Below are 26,085 nucleotides of genomic sequence, written 5' to 3'. Positions count from 1 at the left end.
AGAAGTGGAGGGTGGGGAGGGTTTGCGGCTCAGAGGGTTTGCGAGAGGACCCGGGGGCCGCTCTGGAGATGCGCACGTGGTCTTGGCGGTAACTCCAGGACGGGACGCCTCTCTTGTCACGTCAGCATCCTTCATGGCTCTGCACACAGGGTTGGGATGCAAGGCCCCAGCCAGCCGTTAATTAACCCAGAAGGGCAGCCAGGCACAGAAAGGACCCTCTCTGAATGCCTCACTCAGGGGATGTTTTGGATTTTGTGAAGCGCTGCATTATTTTCGTAACCCGAGAAGACTCCCTTCTCTCTGCTCTCTCGACCCTGCGGCTTTATTTCCTACTCAGCTGGGTTGCTCTCATAGTGATGATTTCTGAAGACGCTGCCAGCTTTTAATGACATTTTAATGAACATGAAAACAGTTCACGTTCATAGGAGAGAATTTGGAAGCTACAGAAAGGCACGCACACACACACAGATAAAATTCCAGCGTGATCGCACCCTGGAGAGACGGGTGTATTTTATTATCTTTTTTATATTTTAGAGGGTATCTTTTGTGTGCGTGTACAAAATGAAATTTAGCGACATGCACGTTCCGTCCTGAAACCTATTTTTTTCACGTATCGCCGTATCATGGACATTTTCTCCCATCGTGAAAATCCTTTTGAGGACTGCATCTTACGACACTAGTGCATTCTTATATTTAAATGGCAATTCCACTGCTAGGCCTGTGAACTCTGATAATAAAATGATAGTTCTTTGATTATATTTATAATTTTGGACCATCTGACTCCCAAGTAAGTAAATATAACTGTAAAATGAGTGAAAAATCTTACCTTTGGGGGGATTTTTCTTTTCTTACCATAAAATAATAGACATACTCATTGGTGAATGAAGATATGTCTATTAAAAAAAAAAAAAACACTGTTAACATTTTCCTGTTCCCTGCCCTATCTTTTCTATGTATATATTCTCCTGTAATCGGGGTCTGACTGTAAGTGCCTTAATTTATTGAATCGCACTCATGCTGTCATCGGACAACAAAACAGCTTTCGGTCCTTCCAGTGGCTACGTATCGGCTTCGTTACAGTTATGCCGGAAGAACAGGTATATGCAGCGTATAAAACAAGCCCGCTTCATCTCCACAAGAAGCTGGGTCCCCGTCAAGATTGTACAGAAGAATTTATATGTAAATGCTGGTGCGTAAATTAAAACTCATCTTAAACTGACCACCGGGAAACTCAGTTTCCGTTTGAAGAGAGAAAAACATTATGGATAAAGCGAGCAGGGAGGTAAGACCCAGTGCGTTCCAGTCAGAAGAGAATTTGTGAAATGCGGAGAGAAGGAAAGTGCCTTGTTACGATGAGGTCATTTCTAGCAGATTTTCCAGCTGCTCTGGCTCTCGGTCCTCAGTCTGCATGGAATCGAGTCCCAAAGCACCCTGGGCCTCGTCCAGAAGATTACTTTAAGAGATGGATTCTTCCAGCGTGAAAGCCAGCAGACTAACAGCGGAGACAAGACATGAGACAAAGTTTCTTCCGTCCCTGCTTTAAAGGATTTTAAGAGAACATTTCATAATGGGACAGATTGCTAAAAGAGAAACTTCTGCCACCAGTGATACCAGCCGAGCACCACGGCCCCCGCCCTGTAATCGCTGTGCGCTTAATTCACTGTTTCCGAACCAGCCTCCCCTCCTGTTGGCAGGGAACGCGCTTGCCCTCTCTGTCTTCCTCTAGCAGAGCCAGCTCTCAAGGAGCTCTCCTGTGATTATAGCCTTTAAGATAATTAAAGAGCAGTGAAGATTTTGTTGTTTGGGGGCAGTGCTCTCCCTTCCCAGAGCACGAGAGCATATTAAATACTGTAAGTGCATACTCAGTACAACGAAACCCTCAGACACCATTTCTCCTGCAACTGAATTACTTTGTGAACTGGACTGTGAGTCATAGAAGTTTTTGCCACCTTGAAATTAGATCGTGAAAAGGAGAAATACTATAAGTAATAATGATAAATAAGCTTCCCTTTAGCTTCCTGATGGATTTAACCCCGAATTATTACTTATGTTGGAATACTCATCTTTAGTGGGGCAACTCCAGGGGTGTCATCCGTCCGCACTAATTTTTCCTCCTTCCGTAAGCAGAACAGCGAGGGAACGTGTAGCTTTACCTCGCGGTGAGGGCGGTCATTTCTTTTTCGCACACTCACAACGCCAAAGACCTCAAATCAACCTGACTGGAGGTGCCTCGAATCAAAACCGGGTCAGGCAAGAGAATAAACACAATTGCAGTAATTAAGAACCCTTTTTAATTTTTTTCCTTCTTTTGGAGGCCGAGGACGATCTGCCGGTGCTGAAAAAGCTCTCCTTTATTCTAGAGCTGGGGAGGTTGGAAGGCATCCACGGGAGTCGTCAGGACTTGAGCTGGCCACGGCCGGCTCCGGAAGCCGGCGAGGTGCTGCAGTGAGACCCGGCGCTCCGGGTCTCCGTGGTGGGAGTGCCGGGCCGGGAGTGGAGGGCGGCGAGGTGCTGCAGTGAGACCCGGCCCTCCGGGTCTCCATGGTGGGAGTGCCAGAAACCAGCGAGGTGCTGCAGTGAGACCCGGCGCTCCGGGTCTCCGTGGTGGGAGTGCCGGGCCGGGAGTGGAGGGCGGCGAGGTGCTGCAGTGAGACCCGGCCTTCCGGGTCTCCGTGGTGGGAGTGCCGGGCCGGGAGTGGAGGGCGGCGAGGTGCTGCAGTGAGACCCGGCCCTCCGGGTCTCCATGGTGGGAGTGCCAGAAACCGGCGAGGTGCTGCAGTGAGACCCGGCCCTCCGGGTCTCCGTGGTGGGAGTGCCGGGCCGGGAGTGGAGGGCGGCGAGGTGCTGCAGTGAGACCCGGCCCTCCGGGTCTCCATGGTGGAAGTGCCGGGCCGGGTATGGAGGGAGGTGCTTTCTCGGAAGGGCTCTCGACCTGCCGCTGGCCTGCTGACGCGTCACCCGCTGCCAGCTCTGAATCACTTTGGCAAGGGTGCTGTGTTCCTCGGGCCCTTTCAGGGGGCTCTTTGCTTTGGGGATGCTCGCAGGTAGCCGAGTGGGAGTAATAGCCGTCCTACGTCTCTCCTGTGCCCGGGGCCCTGACCTGGGAGTTCGTATAAAACCTGTGCATCCTCACCACCTCTGCCGGGTGTAACGGCTCTCGTCATCCTCAGTTTGGAGAAGGGAAAACTGAGCCACGTGACTCGCCCTGCAGTCCACAGCTAGAAAGGGATGGAGGTATGATTAGGAATCGGGCCACCTGGCTCTGAGCCACGAGGCCCCCGAGTCCTCCGTTTTGTGCTGTCCTCTGTGGCTCTCAGGACGTTAGTTCCCTTACCTCTAGCCAGTAAGTCCGCGGACACCAGAACCATGACCCTGGTGTACCCCAGCTTTATTGCAGCCAGTACAGGCATTTCGAGCTCCACATCACGTGCCCACAAAGACCATCCTTGGAAGAAAGGACACAGGCCAACTTCTCCCCCACCTCACAGCCCACAGTGACGGCACAGAGGGCCATCTTCCCGCCCTGGGTCCCAGGGAGCACTTGGTTCATCCTTGAAGGTTACCCCCACCCCCACACACAGCTCCTTCCTTTCCTTCCTTTTTCATACTTCTCCGCCAGATCTTGTGTCCGTCAGTCGAGGATTCACCTTCTCCCTCTCCCAGACCTTCCTCCCTCTTCCCTGACCTTCCTCCCTCTTCCCTGACCTTCTCCCTCTTCCCTGACCTTCCTCCCTCTCCCTGACCTTCCTCCCTCTTCCCTGACCTTCCTCCCTCTTCCCTGACCTTCCTCCCTCTCCCAGACCTTCCTCCCTCTTCCCTGACCTTCTCCCTCTTCCCTGACCTTCCTCCCTCTTCCCTGACCTTCTCCCTCTTCCCTGACCTTCCTCCCTCTCCCTGACCTTCCTCCCTCTTCCCTGACCTTCCTCCCTCTTCCCTGACCTTCCTCCCTCTTCCCTGACCTTCCTCCCTCTTCCCTGACCTTCTCCCTCTCCCAGACCTTCCTCCCTCTTCCCTGACCTTCCTCCCTCTTCCCTGACCTTCCTCCCTCTTCCCTGACCTTCCTCCCTCTTCCCTGACCTTCTCCCTCTCCCAGACCTTCCTCCCTCTTCCCTGACCTTCCTCCCTCTCCCTGACCTTCCTCCCTCTTCCCTGACCTTCCTCCCTCTCCCTGACCTTCCTCCCTCTTCCCTGACCTTCCTCCCTCTTCCCTGACCTTCTCCCTCTCCCTGACCTTCCTCCCTCTTCCCTGACCTTCCTCCCTCTCCCTGACCTTCTCCCTCTTCCCTGACCTTCCTCCCTCTTCCCTGACCTTCCTCCCTCTTCCCTGACCTTCCTCCCTCTTCCCTGACCTTCGTCCCTCTTCCCTGACCTTCTCCCTCTCCCTGACCTTCCTCCCTCTTCCCTGACTTTCCTCCCTCTCCCTGACCTTCTCCCTCTCCCTGACTTTCCTCCCTCTCCCTGACCTTCTCCCTCTCCCTGACCTCCTCCCTCTCCCTGACCTTCCTCCCTCTCCCTGACCTTCCTCCCTCTCCCTGACCTTCCTCCCTCTCCCTGACCTTCCTCCCTCTCCCTGACCTTCCTCCCTCTCCCTGACCTTCTCCCTCTCCCTGACCTTCCTCCCTCTTCCCTGACCTTCCTCCCTCTCCCTGACCTTCCTCCCTCTTCCCTGACCTTCCTCCCTCTTCCCTGACCATCTCCCTCTTCCCTGACCTCCTCCCTCTCCCTGACCTTCCTCCCTCTCCCTGACCTTCTCCCTCTCCCTGACCTTCCTCCCTCTCCCTGACCTTCCTCCCTCTTCCCTGACCTTCCTCCCTCTTCCCTGACCTTCCTCCCTCTCTCAGACCTTCCTCCCTCTTCCCTGACCTTCTCCCTCTTCCCTGACCTTCCTCCCTCTTCCCTGACCTTCCTCCCTCTTCCCTGACCTTCCTCCCTCTTCCCTGACCTTCCTCCCTCTTCCCTGACCTTCTCCCTCTCCCAGACCTTGCTCCCTCTTCCCTGACCTTCCTCCCTCTTCCCTGACCTTCCTCCCTCTTCCCTGACCTTCCTCCCTCTTCCCTGACCTTCTCCCTCTCCCAGACCTTCCTCCCTCTTCCCTGACCTTCCTCCCTCTCCCTGACCTTCCTCCCTCTTCCCTGACCTTCCTCCCTCTCCCTGACCTTCCTCCCTCTTCCCTGACCTTCTCCCTCTCCCTGACCTTCCTCCCTCTTCCCTGACCTTCCTCCCTCTCCCTGACCTTCTCCCTCTTCCCTGACCTTCCTCCCTCTTCCCTGACCTTCCTCCCTCTTCCCTGACCTTCTCCCTCTCCCTGACCTTCCTCCCTCTCCCTGACCTTCTCCCTCTCCCTGACCTCCTCCCTCTCCCTGACCTCCTCCCTCTCCCTGACCTTCCTCCCTCTCCCTGACCTTCCTCCCTCTCCCTGACCTTCCTCCCTCTCCCTGACCTTCCCTCTCCCTGACCTTCCTCCCTCTCCCTGACCTTCTCCCTCTCCCTGACCTTCCTCCCTCTTCCCTGACCTTCCTCCCTCTCGCTGACCTTCTCCCTCTCCCTGACCTTCCTCCCTCTTCCCTGACCTTCCTCCCTCTCCCTGACCTTCCTCCCTCTTCCCTGACCTTCCTCCCTCTTCCCTGACCTTCTCCCTCTCCCTGACCTTCCTCCCTCTTCCCTGACCTTCTCCCTCTCCCTGACCTTCCTCCCTCTCCCTGACCTTCTCCCTCTTCCCTGACCTTCCTCCCTCTCCCTGACCTCCTCCCTCTCCCTGACCTTCTCCCTCTTCCCTGACCTTCCTCCCTCTCCCTGACCTTCCTCCCTTTCCCTGACCTTCTCCCTCTCCCTGACCTTCCTCCCTCTCCCTGACCTTCCTCCCTCTCCCTGACCTTCCTCCCTCTCCCTGACCTTCCTCCCTCTCCCTGACCTTCTCCCTCTCCCTGACCTTCCTCCCTCTTCCCTGACCTTCCTCCCTCTCCCTGACCTTCCTCCCTCTTCCCTGACCTTCTCCCTCTTCCCTGACCTCCTCCCTCTCCCTGACCTTCCTCCCTCTCCCTGACCTTCTCCCTCTCCCTGACCTTCCTCCCTCTTCCCTGGAACCCTGCTGCCGTCCCTCTTTAGTACCTTGTGGTACAGGTGCGGGGCTTTAGGTTATTTGCATAGACATCTTACTAACAGCTTCAAGGAAGCGGTGTGTGTGTGTGTGTGTGTGTGTGTGTGTGTGTGTGTGCGCGCGCGCGCGCCTGCATCTGAGTTTGTTTCATCCTGCCATTGCCGTCACCATGCCTTGAATATCGTAGGCGCTTGGTAATTTTTTCTATCATCGCTTTGTACCTCATTTATCTCAAGTGTGGGAAAAGCAGGGTGAAGCATTTGCCTGTTTCCATTTGCAGCGGGGTTACAGTAAACACGAGACTGGGGTCCACATGCTCGTCTCCCGTGAGGAGTGGCGGCTTCTCACCGTGGGGTCTTCTCGTCACAGAGCGTTTCTTTCTGAAGAGGTGTTTGCAGGAAGTAATGTCCGGCCCTCATGGTGATTGAAGAAAGTCCATGGCGAGCGTCAGGGCTGTGCTAGTATTTGCAGTTGCAGAGTGCTTCAGAACTGACAGACACCACCTTCCCACCTGCAAGATGGAACGTGGCTCTCATTTCAGACTCACAGAGACAGAAAGGAGGCAGAAGAGTGGTTCCCGGGGCCTGGGGGAGGGGGGAACAAGGAGGTGGTGTCCACTGGGGACAGAGGTCATTGGCGGTGGTGAAGAAGTTGTGGAGGTAGGTGGGGGGTGGCTGCACAGGAATAGGAATGTCCTTAATGCCTCCACCGGGTTGTGCACTTCAGAATGGTCACGATGGTAAATTAAACGTTGTGTATATTTTAACACAATTGAAAAAACAAAACAAAACACCAGACCTGGGAATTGAGCCACTGACGTAAATTTCACCTGCCTGTGTCTGGGGTAGAGAAGCCCGCGCCCGTCCCCGAAACTTTGAATAGCACTGTAATACCAGCACGTTTATTTATTATACATGAAATTATACAGAAAATCCCTGATTTTAAAAAATCCATGATTTTATTCTAACATCTGTCTCTGGAAATTGAGCTCTTGTCTTGGAGAAAAGAGGATAGGTAACTTTTTTTCCCAACCTTATGTAGATCTTGACGAAATTTGTCTAAAGCAGTAGCTTTTGCCAAGTGAAGATCAGCCGTTTTACTCATTTGAGTCAGAATAGTGATGTTGACGCAGTAAAATGACAGCAGCCACCTTCAAGCGCTTTGCTCAGAGGCGCTGCGGTTAGACACCAGTTAATCGTTGGTTTCTCTTGATTTTGCTGTAATCAGACCCAAAGGTTGGCGTGGATTGAACGTTGCTGTGGTTTACGGTCGGTTTAAAGAATGTTCTCCGGTGTGTATTGAATAGTCTCACAATATATATGCACATTTCAGTCCACTGGTCACTGTAAATCCTTTTTTTGGAACTAGTTAGGTTTTAGAAGAAATAGTCATTTAAGAAATTTAAGCCATTTAATTTAAGAAGGTGTTTTATTGGTGGGGGAGACTTTGATCCAATTATTAGATCAGTTTTTTTGTTGTTTTGTTTGTTTGTTTTTTGCGGTACGCAGGTCTCTCACTGCTGTGGCCTCTCCTGTTGCGGAGCACAGGCTCCGGACGCGCAGGCTCAGCGGCCATGGCTCACAGGCCCAGCCACTCCGCGGCATGTGGGATCTTCCCAGACCGGGGCACGAACCCGCGTCCCCTGCATCGGCAGGCGGACTCTAAACCACTGCGCCACCAGGGAAGCCCTAGATCAGTTTTTTTAAATTAATACATGTATAGGCATACCTCATATGTGTACATACATGTACCTCATGTGTACAGTCGTACCTCATAAATGCCACGTTGTACTTCGGAGACATCGCGTTTTTTACAGATTGAAGGTTGATGCCAGCCCTGCAGCGAGCAAGTCAGCTGGCGCCGTTTTTCCAACAGCATTTGCTACTTTGTGTCTCTGTGTCACATTAGGGTAGTTCTTGCACCATTTCAGACTTTTCATTATTATTATATCTGTTATGGTGATTTGTGATCAGTGATTTTTTTTTTTTTTTTTTTTGCGGTACGCGGGCCTCTCACTGTTGTGGCCTCTCCCGTTGCGCAGCACAGGCTCCGGATGCGCAGGCTCAGCGGCCATGGCTCACGGGCCCAGCCGCTCCGCGGCATGTGGGATCCTCCCGGACCAGGGCACAAACCCGCGTCCCCTGCATCGGCAGGCGGACTCTCAACCACTGCGCCACCAGGGAAGCCCGTGATCAGTGATTTTTGATGTTAGTGCAAAAAGATTACAGCTCACTGAAGGCTCAGATTTTGGTTAGCATTTTTAGCAATAAATTTTTTAATTAGGGTATATAGCTTTTTTTAGACGCAATACTGTTGCACACTTAATAGACTACAGTATAATGGAAACCTCTTACATGCACTGGGGAATCAGAAAAAAATCCTGTGACTCACTTTATTGCTGTGGTCTGGAACTGAACCACAATACCTCCAGGTGTGCCTATGTTGAGGTGGACCAGTCAGTAGAAACACATGACACTCTTGTGGACCAAATGGTATGACATCCCTGGTTCTATCGCAGGCCGGGGATGGTTTTTGTTTTCTTTCCTCTGCTGTTTACAAATCAAAAATCCTTTAAGAAGTTAATACCATATTGGGGAAAACACTCTGATCTTGGATTCTAACTTAAAATTTCAGAGAGAAGATGAATCTGGGATCAGAAAGTAGAGAGCTAGAGCTTAAACAGAAATTTTCTTAGTTGGGAAAAAGGCTAATGCCTAAAGAAGAACAGAGGAACGGGCTAACAGAAGGCGTCCATAATCCCCCGTCCCTGGAGGATCTTAAATGCTCTTGCTCCAGAGTCCTGTGCTAACGCTTGTGCAGACACTTCTAATATATATTACAGACACTTGTGGGGTGGGGAACGTGAACCAGGCTGTGGGTGCAGGGGTGTCGTCCGTATGTACCCAAATACTTTCTCCTTAGGAAACGAAGATCTGTATGCTGCAAGACAAAGATCAGCACTTTCCTTATGAAAATGTGATTTTGTGGAAAGAGTTTACAGACTATTTGAAGAAGCCAAGCCCTTCTGGTGCATTTTAAGGATCCTTTTTAGTAGCGTGGCCGTTTCATTAAGCAATGTCTATGAGCTAGCTCCACGGTGTCTTACAATTTTATAAATGGAATTCATTTCAAACACAAAATGCTTAGTTTTCCTGTATAACAGTTGTTCTCAGCCAGCAGCAGTTTAGCAATTTGTAATATTAGGCAATGTCTGGGGGTGTTTTTGATCATCACAACCGTAGGGGATGGAGGGGAGGTTGTGCTGGCGTCTAGTCTAGTGAGAAGAGGCCAGGGACGCTGCTAAACATCCTACAGTGTGCAGAGCGTTCTCCTAACAGAGAATCGTCTGGCCCCAAGTCAAACTCCCTGAGGCTGAGAGACCCTGTTGGTTAGATTAGATTTCACTGTTTATAAGTACTCAAAATGACAGTAAAAGGGAGTTAGGGGTGGTGTCTGAGTCCATTCACGCTGCTATAACACAGTACCATAAACTGGACAGCCTAAACAACAAACATTTATTTCTCACAGTTCTGGAGGCTGGAAGTCCAAGATCAAGACACCAGCAGATTTGGAATCTGGTGAGGGCCAGATAACACCATCTTCCCTTCATGTAAGGTTTACACTATACTGTAGTCTATTAAGTGTGCAACAGTGTGTTCTTACATGGCAGAAAGAGGGAGAACTCTCTGGGGTCTCTTTTTATAAGGGCACTAACCCATTCATGAGGGCTCCACCCTCATGACCTAATCACATCCCAGTGGCGCCACCATTTACCATTTACCATAGAGAGAACCTGAAACTGAATTCCTCATGAGAACTGAGTCACCGTCATTACTGCCACTCAGGATCATCAAAAGTCTCTTTAGAGCTACACTATTCTGCCGTGCACATCTCTGTTATTATTTGTTCTGTCCCTTGAATAATGTTTTATTTTTTTACTTGTATATACTCTGATTTCATAGCTTTTTATTTAGTCTCAGATATCTTCCTAATGCCATCCTCTGTGTGAGCTCCCCAGAGTTCAAGCAGACGTCTCAGGACACATGTATATTCTGACCGTCAAATTTTCTTTCCAGTGTCTACAAAAGTGCAGAAATACCACCTAATTAAGTGAAGGAGATAAGTATTTTTGCATGACAAAATTCTGGTAACTACAAATTAAAATCTTGTTGTTAAGACGACAAAGTGAGAACTGGAGTGTCCCAAGAGGCCACTGCATTAGTTATCTGCTGCTGCATAACAAATGACCACAAGTTCAGCAGCTAGAAACAACACGTTTATTCTCTCACAGTTTCCCAGGGTTGGGAGACCGGGCACGTGCGGGGCTCCTCTGCACAGGGTCTCCAGAGGCTGCAGCCACGTGGTGGCTGGGCTGCATCCTTATTTAGAGCTGAGAAGGGAAGGGTCTTCTTCCAAGCCCACACTGTTGGCAGAACTCAGTTTTCTTGTGGTTGTAGGACTGAGGCGCACAGCTTGCTGAAGACTGCCCTTGGTTCCCTGGGTGGTTCGTGTGAAGGCCGGTAGGAGCGTCTTTCTCTAGTCCACTAAGAGTCTTATACAATGTAATGTAACAATTGTAGGAGTGACATCCGGTCATCCTTGCCATATAACCTAACCAGGGTGTGGCATCCGTCTCCTTTGACATATTCTGTGTGGTAAAAGGGAGTCATAGGTCCTGCCCACACTGGAAGGGAGGGGATTATATCAGGTGGGACTCATTGGGGGGCCATCGTGGGGTGTGTCCATTATGACAACCTTTAATTCAAATCCTCCCAACTTGAAATGTGCCTTTTGTCCTTTTACCTTGTTCTAAACAAATGGAAATTTAATTGTAATTCAATAATGAAAGATTTGCCACCATAAAGCTGCCTGAAAACATATGGCGTGGACTCTGAAGACAGTTCCCAAACAGCCTGAAATGTTCAGTATTGACGACACAACTGAAGGAAGCTGCGGCCCTTCTTGGCCACTGCCATTTGGAGTGAATGCTCTTGCACACGTGTGAATTCTGCTCTGTCTGTGGGTACAAGAGTTCTATTTGAGTGACTTCGGTCCTCTTTGGGCCAGGGTGCTCATAGGTCTGACGTAGGATTGTGAAGAAAATAAGGCTCGCTCTTCTTGTCTGCCTCAGACACAGAGGCTTCCGAAGTTCTCATCATCCCCTCCTCCCCCAGGTTTCTACGTGCCTTCCAGTACTGCGGTCTCGGCCAGACTGACGCAGCCAGTTCTGTGGCAAAACACAAACGATGTAGGTGCTCTCTGTACCCATGGGCTGGCTTCCTGACACCTGGCCTCTGTGTAGAAGTCATGTCAGGTGACACATACGCTGACTTAGCTCCGCACTGATGTGTGTCTGCCTTCTCAGGGCCATGTGCACCCTGTAGGTTCAGTGACGGTCAAGTTCATCACTGAACTTTTATCAGTGGAAGGTGTTATGATTATTCGCTGCTTCAGAGCCACAGGTGTTTTCCAGACCATATGGTCGCCCTGCCTGGGGGTGTCGACGTGCCTGCTGGCCTACCCGGTCGTCTTCCCCATCTGTCTAGGGAAGGGCGGCATCGAAGGCAGCCGCGTCTGTCCTACTGCGCATCGGGATTCCGTTCAAGCTCGCTGTCGACTGCGTTGTGATCATAACTCACACTTTAGTGAATAAAAAATCAGTGTTTCGGGGCTTCCCTGGTGGCGCAGTGGTTGAGAGTCCGCCTGCCGATGCAGGGGACACGGGTTCGTGCCCCGGTCCGGGAGGATCCCACATGCCGCGGAGCGGCTGGGCCCGTGAGCCATGGCCGCTGAGCCTGCCCGTCCAGAGCCTGTGCTCTGCAACGAGAGAGGCCACAGCAGTGAGAGGCCCGCGTACCGCAAAAAAAAAAAAAAAAAAAAAAAAAAAATCAGTGTTCGTTCTCATTCTCTGTGGTCCCTGAGTTTGTCTCCATTAGTGGTTTATATGTGAGTCCATCCCAGCATTTATAAAATACACCAACTCATCTTTTTTGGGAAAACTTTCGCCTGTATGAATGTGTCTATATATACATGCACACACACACAAATATAAAATCTTTATGTAATCACGAAATACAACACGGATCAGGCATTAATTACCTTGACACGGACAACATCCTGAGTATTGTATTTTTTAATCATCTCAGAAAGAATGCAGTAAAAAAAAAAAAAAAAACTACAAGCAGTGCTTCAAAACTCTCTTCCACTTTCTCCTCTCAGCGTTCTCACAGAAGGTGGCCCCCGCTTCGTAAAGACCTCATCGCCGCGAGGTGAGGCTAAGATGAGCATAACCAGTGACGAGGTGAACTTTCTGGTGTATCGCTATCTCCAGGAGTCAGGTAAGACGGAGGCTTCCTGTCCGTAGGAAATCATCTTCCACATGCCAAGTGCAAGGCGAGCAACCATGCACTGGTCGAACACTCAGGCTATAGAAAAAGAAGAGCTCAGAACACTCTTGTTCAGAGGATTACAGGAGGGAGGAGAAGGTTCTGGGGCCGTCCCATTCCGGGGGCGGGATGAGGCAGTATGTTCTTTCCCCTGACGTTTCTGTTCACGTGAAATCAGGTTGGAATTAAGATCAAGAGCAGTTGTGATAGATATGGTGAGGGGCGGGGGTGATTTGGGGTTCCTGGCCCCCAGCACAGGGAGGGCATTTATGGGCTGGTGTGTACATATGGTGTGTATATATGGGGGTGGGGTGATTTGGGGTTCCTGGCCCCCAGCACAGGGAGGGCATTTATGGGCTGGTGTGTACATATGGTGTGTATATATGGGGGTGGGGTGATTTGGGGTCTTGGTCCCCAGCACAGGGAGGGCATTTATGGGCTGGTGTACACATATGGTGTGTATATATGGGGGTGGGGTGATTTGGGGTTCCTGGCCCCCAGCACAGGGAGGGCATTAGTGGGCTGGTGTGTACATATGGTATGTTTATATGGAGGTGGGGTGATTTGGGGTTCCTGGCCTCCAGCACAGGGAGGGCATTTGTGGGCTGGTGTGTACATATGGTGTATTTATATGGGGGTGGGGTGATTTGGTGGGGTGGCTTGAACAGAAATATATCGTCTCAGTGTTCTGCAGGATAGCGGTCTCAAAGCCAGGTGTCAGCTGGCGTGGCTCCTTCTGAGGGCTGTGGTGGCGTCTGTCCCAGCCTCTCTCCCAGCTTCTGGTGCTTTCCCGGCTGTCTTTGGCTCTCCTTGGCCTGTAGGTGCATCCTCCCCTGATACATACCTGCACCTTCCCGTGGCATTCTCCCTCTGCATGTACCTCTCTGTCTAAACTTGTCAGGTTTCTCCTTTTGTAAAGACACAGTCATATTGGATTAGGGGCTCATGGTGTTCCAGTACGACCTCATCTTAACTAATTACATCTGCAGTAAGCCTTTTTCCAAATAACGTCACATTCTGAGGAGTGCTGGGGGGTAGGACTTCAACATGTGAATTTGAGGGGACAGTTCAACCTATAACAGTTTGCTCTGCACACATTTAAGCTTTATACACTTGGTGTCATGTTTTATATATTCTGCAACTTGATTTTTCAAGAAGGAAGCCAATTCCCAGGTCCCACTTGCCAGAAACACACGTGCTAGGACTCAGGGTGAACCAACTGTGGGCCCCTGGGACGGGCTCTTTCAGGGTCAGCCCAGAAGGGTGCGATGGGCAGGCCTTGAAGGCAAACCAAATGGCTCGATTCTTATTCTTGAACACATTATTTACCCATTGGAAAAATGGTTATCCTGGGGCTTCCCTGGTGGCGCAGTGGTTAAGAATCCGCCTGCCAGTGCAGGGGACATGGGTTTGAGCCCTGGTCCAGGAAGATCCGACATGCTGCGGAGCAGCTGAGCACGTGCGCCACAACTATTGAGCCTGCGCTCTAGAGCCACGAGCCACAACTACTGAGCCTGCATGCTGCAACAACTGAAGCCCACAGCGCCTAGAGCCGGTGCTCTGCAACAAGAGAAGCCACCGCAGTGAGAAGCCCGTGCACCACGAGGAAGAGTCGCCCGCATTCTCCGCAACTAGAGAAAAGCCTGCTCAGAGCAACAAAGACCCAAACGCAGCCGAAAAATTAAATAAATGAATTAGAAAAAAAAAAAAGGTTATTCTGGGCAAAAGGGATGAAATACATCGGGCATGTAGCATGTTATAAATAAACCTCTCCCCACCAAGCCTGGATCTCTCTTTCTGCAGCGACCCCAGCTAGAATTAGTTGTGGAAAGTACACGTTCTTTCTACATATACACTCGAACATTTGGATTAGCTTTTGCCAGAACATAGTATAAAAAATGGATAAGCAAAACAAAATAGGCACTGCCTCCCCCTGTAAACCAGGGCAATCACCACCACTGCTCTGATGCCTTAACCTCAGAACTTAACCAGGGAATCTCAGCTGCAGTACAAGTGTTCCCCTAGCACTGATCTGATAGATTCCCAGAAACGATTGCAAGTGAAAATTCCATGTACCCCACCCTGTCTCCCTGTAGATTTCCAGCATTGCATTTGGGATTCTTTCCTTTTAGAAACACCTCCTCCCAAAGATAAGATGAAGGTAAAAGCACAGTCACAATGTGTGAACCAATGACAGGCTACAATTCCCGCCTCCGTCTGCGCACAGCGGGGAGAATCAAGGGTGCGAAAGAAAGCTTTCGTGTAACCCAGAGAAAGGTTTCTCCCGGGCCGTGGGGCAAGAGCGTTGTGGACCTCTTTGAGTAAACACAGAAATCTCCATTCCTCCCCCAGAAAGGCGAAACTTCCTTTTTTGGTGTCTGTTTACATTTGTCTCACATTTGTTGATAAAGTTTCTGTAACCAGGCAACTGAGAGGGAGACTTGGGAGACAGCAATGTATAGAATTTCATCAACGCTGATTGCATGTAACGTCTGCTGAACTGCTGTCCTGATTTGTCAGACTCCCTAGAGAAAGTCCCATAGGTTGAGTGAGGAGTTAAGAGATGACTCTGTCTTCCTCTGACGACTGACTCGAGTACCCCACGAGGACATGCCCCAGAGAAGAAATGCCTAAGGTGTAAGTGTTCATTTGGGGGTTGTTGTACATGTTTATCTCAAATCTCAAGCTTTGGTTAAGCGTATGTTTATTGAGCACCCACCAAGTGCCAGGAGCACCTTCTCCTTGGCCTGTCAATGTCTCCTTTCTAATTTAAAAAAAAAAGAAAAAGAAAAGAAAGAAAAAAGTCTCTTGATTAAGTATCTGTGCTCTCTCTCCTTTACCACCGTCAAATGCATTAAAGCTAACTAAGTCCTGTATTGTGACAAGTGATTCATTCCTCAACCCCTCCCAGCGTGGCTTCTCTGCTAGAGGTTGAAAGTTCTCTGTTGTGGCGTCTTCAGTAATCTTCATCCTCAGGTTGTGTGTAGAAGAAAGTGGGCGTGGAGGAGGACGGAGATGGTAGGTGGTGAGGACCCCGCAGTGAGGCAGACCCCTGGTTCTCTGGTAGATCTGCTCATCACCTCACAACCAGGAATAGACTCAGAGGTTCCCCCCCCCCCACCCCAAGGGACAAGTTCCCTGCAACCACGGGCACTCCTGGTCCTGCGGCCTGAGCCTGCAGTGCAGAGAGTCCTGCACTAAACGTGTCACATATCAGGTAGGATGCTTTCGGCTGCAAGTAAGATAACCGACAGAACATTCATCCCCCCAGATAGCAGGAAGGCAGGGTATTGAAATGATACTTTCCTGAAAGTGTTGTGGGAATCCACATCTCATCTCTGCAAACTCAGGAAAGAATCTTGAACATGGGCTTGTTTTGTGTTTCTGCCCTCAAGAGGCAGAGTTCGTATCATCTGGGACTCTTCCCTGACCGTATCATCTGGGACTCCTCCCTGACCTTCACCCAGCTGTGTATATATTCCACAGCCTTTTCCTTCAAGGCTTCTTGTCACCGTTCGTTGTCTGAAGCAAGGGCCGTGCCCGTAGAAAGCACTCCCTAAACACTACTGATTTGTGACGTCTCACAGGTGCGCTTCATGGCAGCCTGATACGTGAAGCTGGTTAGTTAGTAAGCAAGGCTTTTCAACTCAGCAGGAGGAGATTTTGACCAGCTCTGGCACCAGAGTGGCTCAGTTGGTTTTTGCATGAGTTACCGGTAGTCCAGTTTTGGGGGCTAGGAGTCCGTTGGCCTCTGCCTTACAAGGGTTAGTCGTGTGGTCAGATCTGCCGTCTGGGCAATTTTTAAGAAGCAGATTGTGGCAGAGCGTCTTTGCCATGCAGCCCGTAAGTTCCCTTCACGATCCGAGCAAAGGCTCACTGCCCAGCACGCATATAAGCCAGTACTGTGTCACCAGCTTTTGAGAGAAGAAGGAGGTCTTTTGCGAGGTCAACCTGCCAGGACTCACATCTGTCTCCCTGATCCAGGGTTTGGGGCAAAACTCAAAGGGCTGGGGGAGTTTTGAACTTGGAAGCTGACGGGCTAGTCTCCAGTCAGCCCGTACAAGCTCCTCGCGCTGCTGGAAGCCAGGTTTTCCTTACGGAAGGGTCTCTCGCTTCACGAAGGGCTCTGGTGGCAACGTTTCTGTTCTCTGAGTTCCACAGACTGAAGATTCTTGGTTCCAAGGTCATCCTGGAGATGGGTTCTTGTCTTGTGCTGACACAGGGCTGTTTCTGTAAAACAACTCCAGGTTCGAACAATGAACAACCTGTTTAAGGAGGCACAGCCTCTCTGAGCTGCTCGGTGTTTTCCATGCTCTTTCAGTGTGCATGCGTGTCAGCCTGCCTGGGCTTCTGCGAGCAGCCCCTCCAAACGCTGGGCGAACCGTGAGTTCCTCCCCGCTGCTCTTCGTGAATACAGTGGCGGAGCCCGGCGTCGGTATGAGAAGTGAGGACATCCGATGAGTGAGTCTCTGTAGGCATATTAAATACTTCCTCTGGGGCCTCATCCTCAAATCTAAATTATAAAGAAAATTTGTTCTCCCAGATCCAGTGGGGCAGGGACCCAGTGGACGCTAGCGTTGGTGGCAGGCAGCTCTTTACACAACCAGGGGGGTTACCTGCCAGGAGTTACCAAGGCTCTGGTGAAGGAGCTCAATGAATGGGTTTGGAGATCTGTCACAGACAAGCTCGAGTGTCTTTGTTATGTCGTGCGCACAGGACCAGCTCCATGACGGATGGAGGGAAAGATGGTCTCATATGGAGCTGGGTCAATGTCACCATTAATTCTGGAAAGGAGAGAAGGTCTGGGGGTTTGGGGCCAGATTCTCCATGACGTTAAACGATGACAAGACCTTTTTCTCATTCATCTCAGTTGGCAGCCTTGGAGAAGACAGACATGACCTTTCCTTGTTAGATGTGGCTGCTTCTCCCCTCCCCACCCTCATCTGTACCATCTTTTTCTTTTTCTTTCTCTCTTTTTTTTTTAATGTAAGGTATAATTTTCATGCCATAAAATTCATCCTTTTTGGAGTACAGATTTGCAGTGTTTGCCAAACGTTTACAGTTGTGTAACCACCAGCACAATCAAGATACGGAACAGCTCCATCACCCCAAAAAGTCCCCTGTGGCCCTTCCCCCCACTGCAGCCCCTGGCAAGCACCTCTCTGCTTCCTGTCCCTGTAGTTTTGCCTCTGCGAGAATGTTTTAGGTGTGGAATCTTCCAGCAGGGAGCCTTGACGGTCTGGCCTCTCTCGGTGCGTTTGACGTTCGTTCACACTGGTGCGTACATCAGTAGTTCCTTCTTTATTGCTACATCATATTCCATTTTAGGGATGCAGGGCGGTTAGTCCTTTGTCCTGTGTGAGAACATTTGAGTTGTCATCAGGTTTTGACGATTACAGCCAAGGCTGCCACAAACGTTTGCGTACAGGCTTTTGTTGTATGTGGGCTTTCATTTCTCTTGGGTTGGTATCTGGGAGTGGGATTGCTTGGCCGAGTGGCAAGTGTGGGTTTAGTTTATCAGAAGCCACCACATCCTCTTCTGTCCCACTCGGCAGCGAGGCACTTCACAGCCATCCGTGGTTTTATAGGTTTGATTCGAGTTGTAGAGCTCATTGGTGCCTGGGCCGCAGGACATGTTGGGAAGTAAGGAAAAGGACACTGTCCCCCGCAGATATATCTACAGGATACTGATGAAGTTTTACGCTTCCTCTCAGGGTTTAAAATTAGCCTTCGTGAGCCTGTACCGGGGTCACGGTTTCCCCAGATCTGCTGAGTGAGAGAACGCCCGCCCGTGCACACCGGCTCCTCCTTAAGCAGGCACCTTTCTGCGGGAAACTAGGAAACTCTGCAGCCTGGCCAGCCCTCCAGTGGGTAAGACCGAGCGTGTGGGCAGCACCTATGTCCGTCTGGGCCGGCTTCCAGGTAGATAGCAGGATTCCGACCGGCAGGGCCCCAGGTAGGGCAGATGCTAGAAGTTGCCATGCGTTGATTTGACAACACACCCAAGGTATTAATGTCATTGAAACTTGGGGAAGTGTTTCTCTGCTGTGAGTTTTGTGACTGACATTTGCACAGCAGGAAGAACAAACAGGCTTAATCAAAACCACTTGACGACTGTGGTGGTAACCGTAACAGTGAACAAGGAACACAAGTGAGAAGTTGTTTCCCTAACGTTTTGCCAGGTGCGGGTGTGTTACCTGGCTGCGTGTCCCCAGTGGCTGTTTTTTTTAACATTTTAGACGGTAAGAGGAGCTTATCATTATGAGAGATGGTAGAAATTCATTTATCATATATCACAAATCAGCAGGATGGTGAACTTCTTTCTTCATTGTAGAGATTTAAAGACTTCCCAGTAGGATTGAAAACTCCTCATACGCTGGAATTTACTTTCTGATCTGTCATGATGCGTGATCGAGAGGCCAATCTATTACACATATGTTTTGCCTATATTAGCATTGCCGTAGGTGCCTTATTCTGAGAGGAACATCAGTGGTTTTCAAAAGTAAAAGTCTGGGGCTTCCCTGGTGGCGCAGTGGTTGAGAGTCCGCCTGCCGACGCAGGGGACGTGGGTTTGTGCCCCGGTCCGGGAGGATCCCACATGCCACGGAGCGGCTGGGCCCGTGAGCCATGGCCGCTGAGCCTGCGCGTCCGGAGCCTGTGCTCCGCAACGGGAGAGGCCACAGCAGTGAGAGGCCCGCGTACCGCAAAAAAAAAAAAAAAAAAAAAAAAATCACAGTGGGGGCTTCCCTGGTGGCACAGTGGTTGGGAATCTGCCTGCCGATTCAGGGGACACGGGTTCGAGCCTTGGTCTGGGAGGATCCCATGTGCCGCGGAGTGACTAGGCCCGTGAGCCACAACTGCTGAGCCTGCGCGTCTGGAGCCCGTGAGCCACAACTGCTGAGCCTGCGTGTCTGGAGCCCGTGCTCTGCAACGGGAGAGGCCACGACAGTGAGAGGCCTGCGCACCACGATGAAGAGTGGTCCCCACTCACCGCAACTGGAGAAAGCCCTCACACAGAAACGAAGACCCAACACAGCCCCCCAAAAAAAAAAAAAATCACAGTGGAAGCAACCCAGTGTCCATGACGGATGAGAGGGAAGCACAGTGTGGTTCCTCCATTCAGTGGGATGTTACCCAGCCTTACGAAGCAAGGCAACTCGGACCCGTGCTCCCACGGGGATGGACCTTGAGGGCCCTGCACTCAGTGAAGTAAGCCAGGACAAAAGGCAGATCCTGCGCGATTCCACTCACACGAGGTCCCTGGAGGAGTCACGTCCACACGGACGGAAAGGTGGGTGCCGGCAGGTGAAGGAGGGAAGGGGGAGTTCGTGTGGGAAGGGGATGGAGTCTCCGCTTGGGAAGATGAACAGATTCTGGAGGTGGACGGTGAGGATGGTTGCACAACAGTATGAATGTGTTTCATGCCACTGAGCTGGACACTTCAAATAGGTAACACGGTGCATTTGTGTCATGTATATTTTAACCACAACTTTTAAATAAATCACAGCATTATAGGTAAGTTTTCTGTATAGCGTATTTCAGAGTTTGGAAAATATGTCTCAAAAGGAAGATAAGAAACCACTTAAATTCCACAGTAACATTATTAACACTGAAAGGCTTCTTAATAGAACCATACAGCATTTGGGGTGAGTCCTTGGCACACGTAGCGTCATTTTTAAGCTAGGTTGGTATCCTACAAAAATCTGGTTATTTTTTAAAAATAATGCTGAAAACAGCATGTTTTGCAATAGCAGTATACTGGAGATTTCCCAAATGTCTGTGATTGGCTCAGCAGATTGTGATATGTCCATATCCCAGAGTCCCACTCAGCAATAAGTGGGAACGAATTATCGATACATGACACAGCCTGGGTGAGTCTCCAAGGAGATGTGCTGGAAACCACAAGCCATCGTCAAAGGCCGCAGACTGTGCGGTTCCTTTTGTAGAGCGCTCTGAAAAGGGCAAGCCTGCAGAGATGACTGCCGGGCGTCGGGTGGCTGGGCCACCTGCACAGGGCTGCTGTGGGGGAGTTCTTTCATGCTGATGAAAGAGCTCTGCGTCTTGACCGCAGAGATGATCACACATGGACACATGGGATAAAATCTTACACGCTACGTGCGTAGGTGATGCGCGTGCGCACACGCACAGGTCAGAAATGGCGAAACCTGGAGAAGGTTTGCAGTCAGGTGACCAGTCGGTTGGATGTAACTTCTCGGTTTTGATATTGTCCTAGGGCGAGATGAGATGTCACCATTGGGGGAGGCTGGCTGAAAGGCACACAGGACTCCACTGTTTTCACAACTTCCCGTCAGTCCATGATAATCTTGAAATTATTAAACAAAAAAATTAAACAGGAGTGATAATTTTGCACTTCCATGGTCTGCAGAGCTGTGTGTGTGTGTGTGTGTGAGAGAGAGAGAGGTCAGTAATACAACCGAGGCCGAGAAATTTTAATTAGAATTTGCAGGTCATTAGCCATTGTGCAGGCCTAGGGTTTTGTTGTTGTTGTTGTTGTTTTCGGTACGTGGGCCTCTCACTGTTGTGGCCTCTCCCTTTGCGGCGCACAGGCTCCGGACACGCAGTCTCAGTGGCCATGGCTCACGGGCCCAGCCGCTCCGCAGCGTGTGGGATCTTCCCGGACCGGGGCACGAACCCGTGTCCCCTGCATTGGCAGGCGGACTCTCAACCACTGCACCACCAGGGAAGCCCCTAGGCCTAGGTTTTGATGGGGTGTCTGTTTTACTCGGATTCCACTAATAGCTGTATTAACTAAGAAGTGGATAGCCACACTCACCTTCTGGGGCTTTTGGAAACAGAAAAAATAAAGAAAGGTCATCTGAAGGTGAACGGCAGTGGTCATGTGTACATAGCATGAGTTTTTGCTTCCTTGGGAACTCAGCAAACTCGGTGCCGTGCTCACCTGGCCGTCTCCTCCTGGGTAATTGTCGTGAGAAGCAATTCTGCATTTGATTGGGACCATAGGTACTGGACGGGCTGTATTTTTACGGGGAGGATAAAAGTCTATGCAGTGTTCCTCATCCCTTTTCCAGTGTTGTACGAGATTGTTAAATATCCCCTCATGGTCTTTAGCTTGAAGAATTCTATTAGGTGGGCAGAGTTGAGGGTCTTAATCTCTGGAGATATTCTGAATGGCCACAGGAGCGTGCAGTATCAAAAGACTGTCAGCCTCTCCTGGCAGTCAGGAAAGAGCCAGGGTTTCTCAGCCGCAGCACTGTTGACATTTGGGGCGGGTTGTTCTTTGCCGGTGCGGCTGTCTGGTATTGTAGGTTGTTAAACCGCATCCCTGGTCTCCACCCACTGGATGACAGCAACGCTTCCCCACCCTCCCGTGTTACAGCCAAAAATGTCTCCACTTTGCCAAATGTCCCCTGGAGGGCAGAATCATCTCCAGTTGAGAACCCCTGATACACATCCTTGAGCTGTGGGATGTTTCTTCTTCCAGTTAGTTTTTATTGGAAAGTGGAGTTGTAATGGGATTCTCATTTTCTCACTCTGTCGTCTTCTTGGGCTGCATTTTGATTCCTTCTGCTGCAGAACTCAAGTAGACTTTAAGAGTGAGCATAATGCAGTCCCTGTTTTTATTAAATTTTTTCCAGGGTATTTTTCCACTCGAGGAAGAGGGAAGTCTGCCAGCACCATTCTCTAGCAGATAATAAAATAATCGGGAGTAGCAGTCTTCAGTCTGGGTTCTGTTTTCGGTTTGGGGGGGTGCTTTGGACTCCCAATGAGGAGTTTAGATAACCAGGAAAAGGGTGTTCCTCTTAATATTTTTGAATAATTGCATCTCCAAAAATGATTAAGCGGCATTGCCCTCTGTAATCCCAGCAGCTGACACATCACCCAGTAGGCTCCGCCGTGTTTCCTGGGACCGTGGAATGACTTCTTATGCAAGACACGTTTCCCCGGATTCGGGAAGTCATTTTAATGGTTCAACTATCTTAATTTAAACGCAAGTTCAGGGCTTATTGTTCAGCTGAGGCTCTAAAAATATTTTTGACTGCAGTGGCTCTTCTCCATTGCTAATGTTGTCCCTGTTTAGAAAGAGAATCTTTATGAAACGGTAAAGACAGGCATTTCTCTGAGGTAGTGGTAGCCTTTGCTTTAGAAATCATAAAGGAAAATATTAGTTTCATTAAATAATAAATCAGGAAGACCTGAACAGTTTGTCCGTGTGAGTAGAGGACGAAAGTACCTTTAAAATCATGTGAGGGAGTTCCCTGGCGGTCCAGCGGTTAGGATTCGGTGCTTTCACTGCCGCGGCCCGGGTTCGATCCCTGGTCGGGGAACTAAGATCCCACAAGCCGCCCGACCAAAATAAAAAAATAAATAGAAATAAAATAAAATCCTGTAAAGCAGTGATGTCTCATGTGCTCATGTCTGCCAGGAGATGGAAGCAGTGCCTTTCTGGTGGTTTGTGGGCTGCGCCCCCTAGAGCACCCTCAGGCTCGATGGTTTGCTAGAAGGATTCACAGAATTTAGCAACTGTCACACTCAGTGGATTACAGCACAAGATACAGGTTATAATATACTGCATGGTGCTCTCCCTGAAGTAGACACAGGTTAATTGTGTGAGGCCATGCCTGTGTTGAGTAGCCTGTTGTGTAACCCTTCCACAGTGTATATCCGTGTGTCAGAGCATCACAATGTACACATTGGCATATGTCAGTTATATCTCAGGAAGGCTGGGGAGAAAAGATACAGCTCAATCAAAGTCAATCCTATGTGTCTCCATTTCTGTTATGTTCCTCTTAATTGTAGTATAATTTGGTTTATATTTTGTTTGTTCAAATGTCTTGTTTATGCAACATCTGATAGTGCCCTTTATTTTGAATTGATAGCTTCGACTTTTCTCCATTAAAATTTTATCAAGGGGCTTCCCTGGTGGCGCGGTGGTTAAGAATCCGCCTGCCAATGCAGGGGACACGGGTTCAAGCCCTGGTCCGGGAAGATCCCGCATGCCGCGGAGCCACTAAGCCTGTGCGCCACAACTCCTGAGCCCACGTGCCACAACTACTGAGTCCATGTGCCACGGCTACTAAAGCCTGCGTGCCTAGAGCCCGTGCTCCACAACAAAAGAAGCCACCGCAATGAGAAGCCCGCGCACATCAACAAAGAGTAGTCCCTGCTCGCCGCAACTGGAGAAAGCCCGCGCGCAGCAACAAAGACCCAACGCAGCCAAAAATAAAATAAAATAAAATAATTTATTTTAAAAAATTAATACACCCGCCCCCCCCCCCCAAAAAAAAGATACAGATTACAATCGGCCAAGGGAAGAGGTGCACGGGGTCCAGTCCGGGAGAACCGGGCACAGCTTTGCAGGTGTCCTCTCCTGGCGGAGCGACCTGATGGTACCTCATTCTCCCAGCAGCATGTACGATGACACGCGCAGTGTTGCTAACCACCCAAGCTTTGGTGTCCAGGTTTATATCAGAGGGCAGTCATGTGGGCCTGCAGCACCTGCTGAGGGGGACAGAAGGAGAACCTGGACAGGCCCTGGCTGTGTCCATCCTGCCCCAGTCCAGTCCAGGTTGTGGTTGCATATCCGTCACTTACGCATTTGTGAGTATGTGTTTACCTCACTTTTAAAAAATCACTTTAAAAAATGTAGGGGTGGATAAGTAGCTGGAGAATATGATGCCCACGCCTCTTATGTAGAAAAGAGTAAAGCACCCCCAGGAGAGCTTTGTGGCATCACTAATGCACACGCCTCCTCCAGCGAGGCCTGCCCACGTTCCCTTTGCAGAGCACAGTATGCAGAGGGGCTGAGCCTCCCCTTACGCTGTGCACGGGCGTCGGGAAGAACCTGTACTATGAGAATCGTCTCATCACAGACCCTCTTGTAGTGCTAGTTGCCAGCGAGCTCCACTTCGTTCAGAAAGAGTGTTTTCCTAAACTGCTCTTTGGGTTTGATGATAACCGCTTAGAGTAGCAAAACGGAACCGTGGAGAAGTTGCCTTTTTATGTCCCAGATGTTCACAATCATCCCATTTCCCGTGCAGTTTTGGTTGTGCAATCTTTTCTAAGCTTACTGCTCTCATTTGTATGTGTGTGAAAGCTCAGATTCAAGACTTGCCATTCTTGTGCTCATTAATTTGTCGGGGGGGCGGTGGGGGAAGCAATTAGAATAAAAACCACTTGAAAATCAGTTGAGTATTTATAAGTTACAGTTGTTTAAGTATGTGTCTTGCTCAATATAGCCAAGCAATTTCCCTTGGTATTGCCATCAGAGAGAGGTTAGATGCTGTCGAAGATGCCCTTAAGTCTTATTATACCGTAGTTTCCTACTTTAAACGTTAGTGATGATATGAAAAAACCTAAGATGGTTCCTGTTTCCTTTTTTTAGCTAAGACGAAATAACCACTTACGAAGGTGCCTGTTTCCAAAGTTCATACACCATTACATTTAAGATCCGCCTGCTCTGAAATTCTAATGTGACTTTAAAAGTGTCCGGCTTTGATGTATTTTATTTCCTGCCAATTTCAGTTCCCTTTCTTCCTTCCAGACTGAAGAGCCAGTCATCTGGACTGTCAGACACAACACTGTCCTTTTTCTCCCAAGTTTCTATATGTTGCTCTACTGATGTCTCCACCACCCACTTCTTAAATGCCATTGTCCCCAAGGTGACATCCTTTTCTTTCCCTCCCATGTCTATGTGGCCAGTGTGCTGTTCCTTCTGCAAGTCTAGGTGTCCATCCTAGCCTCTCTACTCACCCCCAGTCTAGGTGTCCATCCCTAACCTCTCTGATCCCCCAGTCTGGGGGTCCATCCCTAGCCTCTCTACTCACCCCCAGTCTAGGTGTCCACCATCCCTAACCTCTCTGATTCCCCAGTGTGGGGGTCCATCCCTAACCCCTCTGATCCCCCAGTCTTGTAATCTACCTCCAGCCGCTCTGTTGCCTTCCATACTGCTGTTTTGGCTGTGTATCTCCCAAGCATTCTTTAACATAATTCCACACTTAATACCATTGCCATTTCCTGACCACTGTCCCTCCCCGGCAAAGAAAAACTTCCTCTGTCCCATAATCGTGTCGCGGTTTAATATGAAAACATCAGAATCCTGTTCAAATATTCCTTCTCCATAATATCTTTCCTACTGTCTCCATCAGCTGGGCACTCCCCGTATCTTGTCAGTGCCACCTCTTTCCCCATTGTCACTGCTTTGCCTTAGTGACAGTGGCGCCCACTTGTCGAGCACGTGCTGTGTGCCAGGCATGATTCTAAGTACTTGACCGATAAAACCATTACCCCTAAGAAGGAGGTGCAGCTGCCGCTATCATTGACAGATGAGAAACCCAAGGCGTTGAGAAGGTAGCCACTTGCCCAGGTCACACTGCCAGGAAGTCGTAGAGCTAGGATTCACAACAGGCCATCTAGCTCTGGAAGCTTACACTTAAGTGATTTTTCTGGACTCTTTTTTTTTTTTTTAATTTATTTATTTTTGGCTGCCTTGGGTCTTTGTTGCTGCGCGCGGGCTTTCTCTAGTTACGGCGAGCGGGGGCTACTCTTGGTTGCGGTGCGCGGGCTTCTCGTCGCGGTTGCTTTTCTTGTTGCGGAGAATGGGCTCTAGGCACGCGGGCTTCA

General features: G+C 49.9%; 1 protein-coding gene across 8 annotated transcripts in view; it reads left to right on the top strand.

The window, feature by feature from the left end:
- The window catches only part of LOC137216322 (F-box-like/WD repeat-containing protein TBL1X), a 231,348-nt gene that overhangs the window by 165,083 nt on the left and 40,180 nt on the right, over positions 1 to 26,085 (top strand). For 7 of the 8 annotated variants that reach the window (XM_067722255.1, XM_067722252.1, XM_067722257.1 and 4 more), the window contains one exon: positions 12,317 to 12,435. The exons of the other annotated variant lie outside the window; for it this stretch is intronic. In XM_067722255.1, the coding sequence (XP_067578356.1) occupies positions 12,378 to 12,435 (58 nt within the window). In that variant the 5' untranslated portion in view covers positions 12,317 to 12,377. The remainder of the gene's footprint in view (positions 1 to 12,316; positions 12,436 to 26,085) is intronic. 8 annotated transcript variants of the gene reach the window in all.

Source organism: Pseudorca crassidens, chromosome X (genome assembly GCF_039906515.1).
Source record: "Pseudorca crassidens isolate mPseCra1 chromosome X, mPseCra1.hap1, whole genome shotgun sequence".
NCBI classification, from domain to species: domain Eukaryota; kingdom Metazoa; phylum Chordata; class Mammalia; order Artiodactyla; family Delphinidae; genus Pseudorca; species Pseudorca crassidens.
Note: the sequence above shows the minus strand (reverse complement) of the source record. Positions and strands in the feature narration are given on the sequence as shown.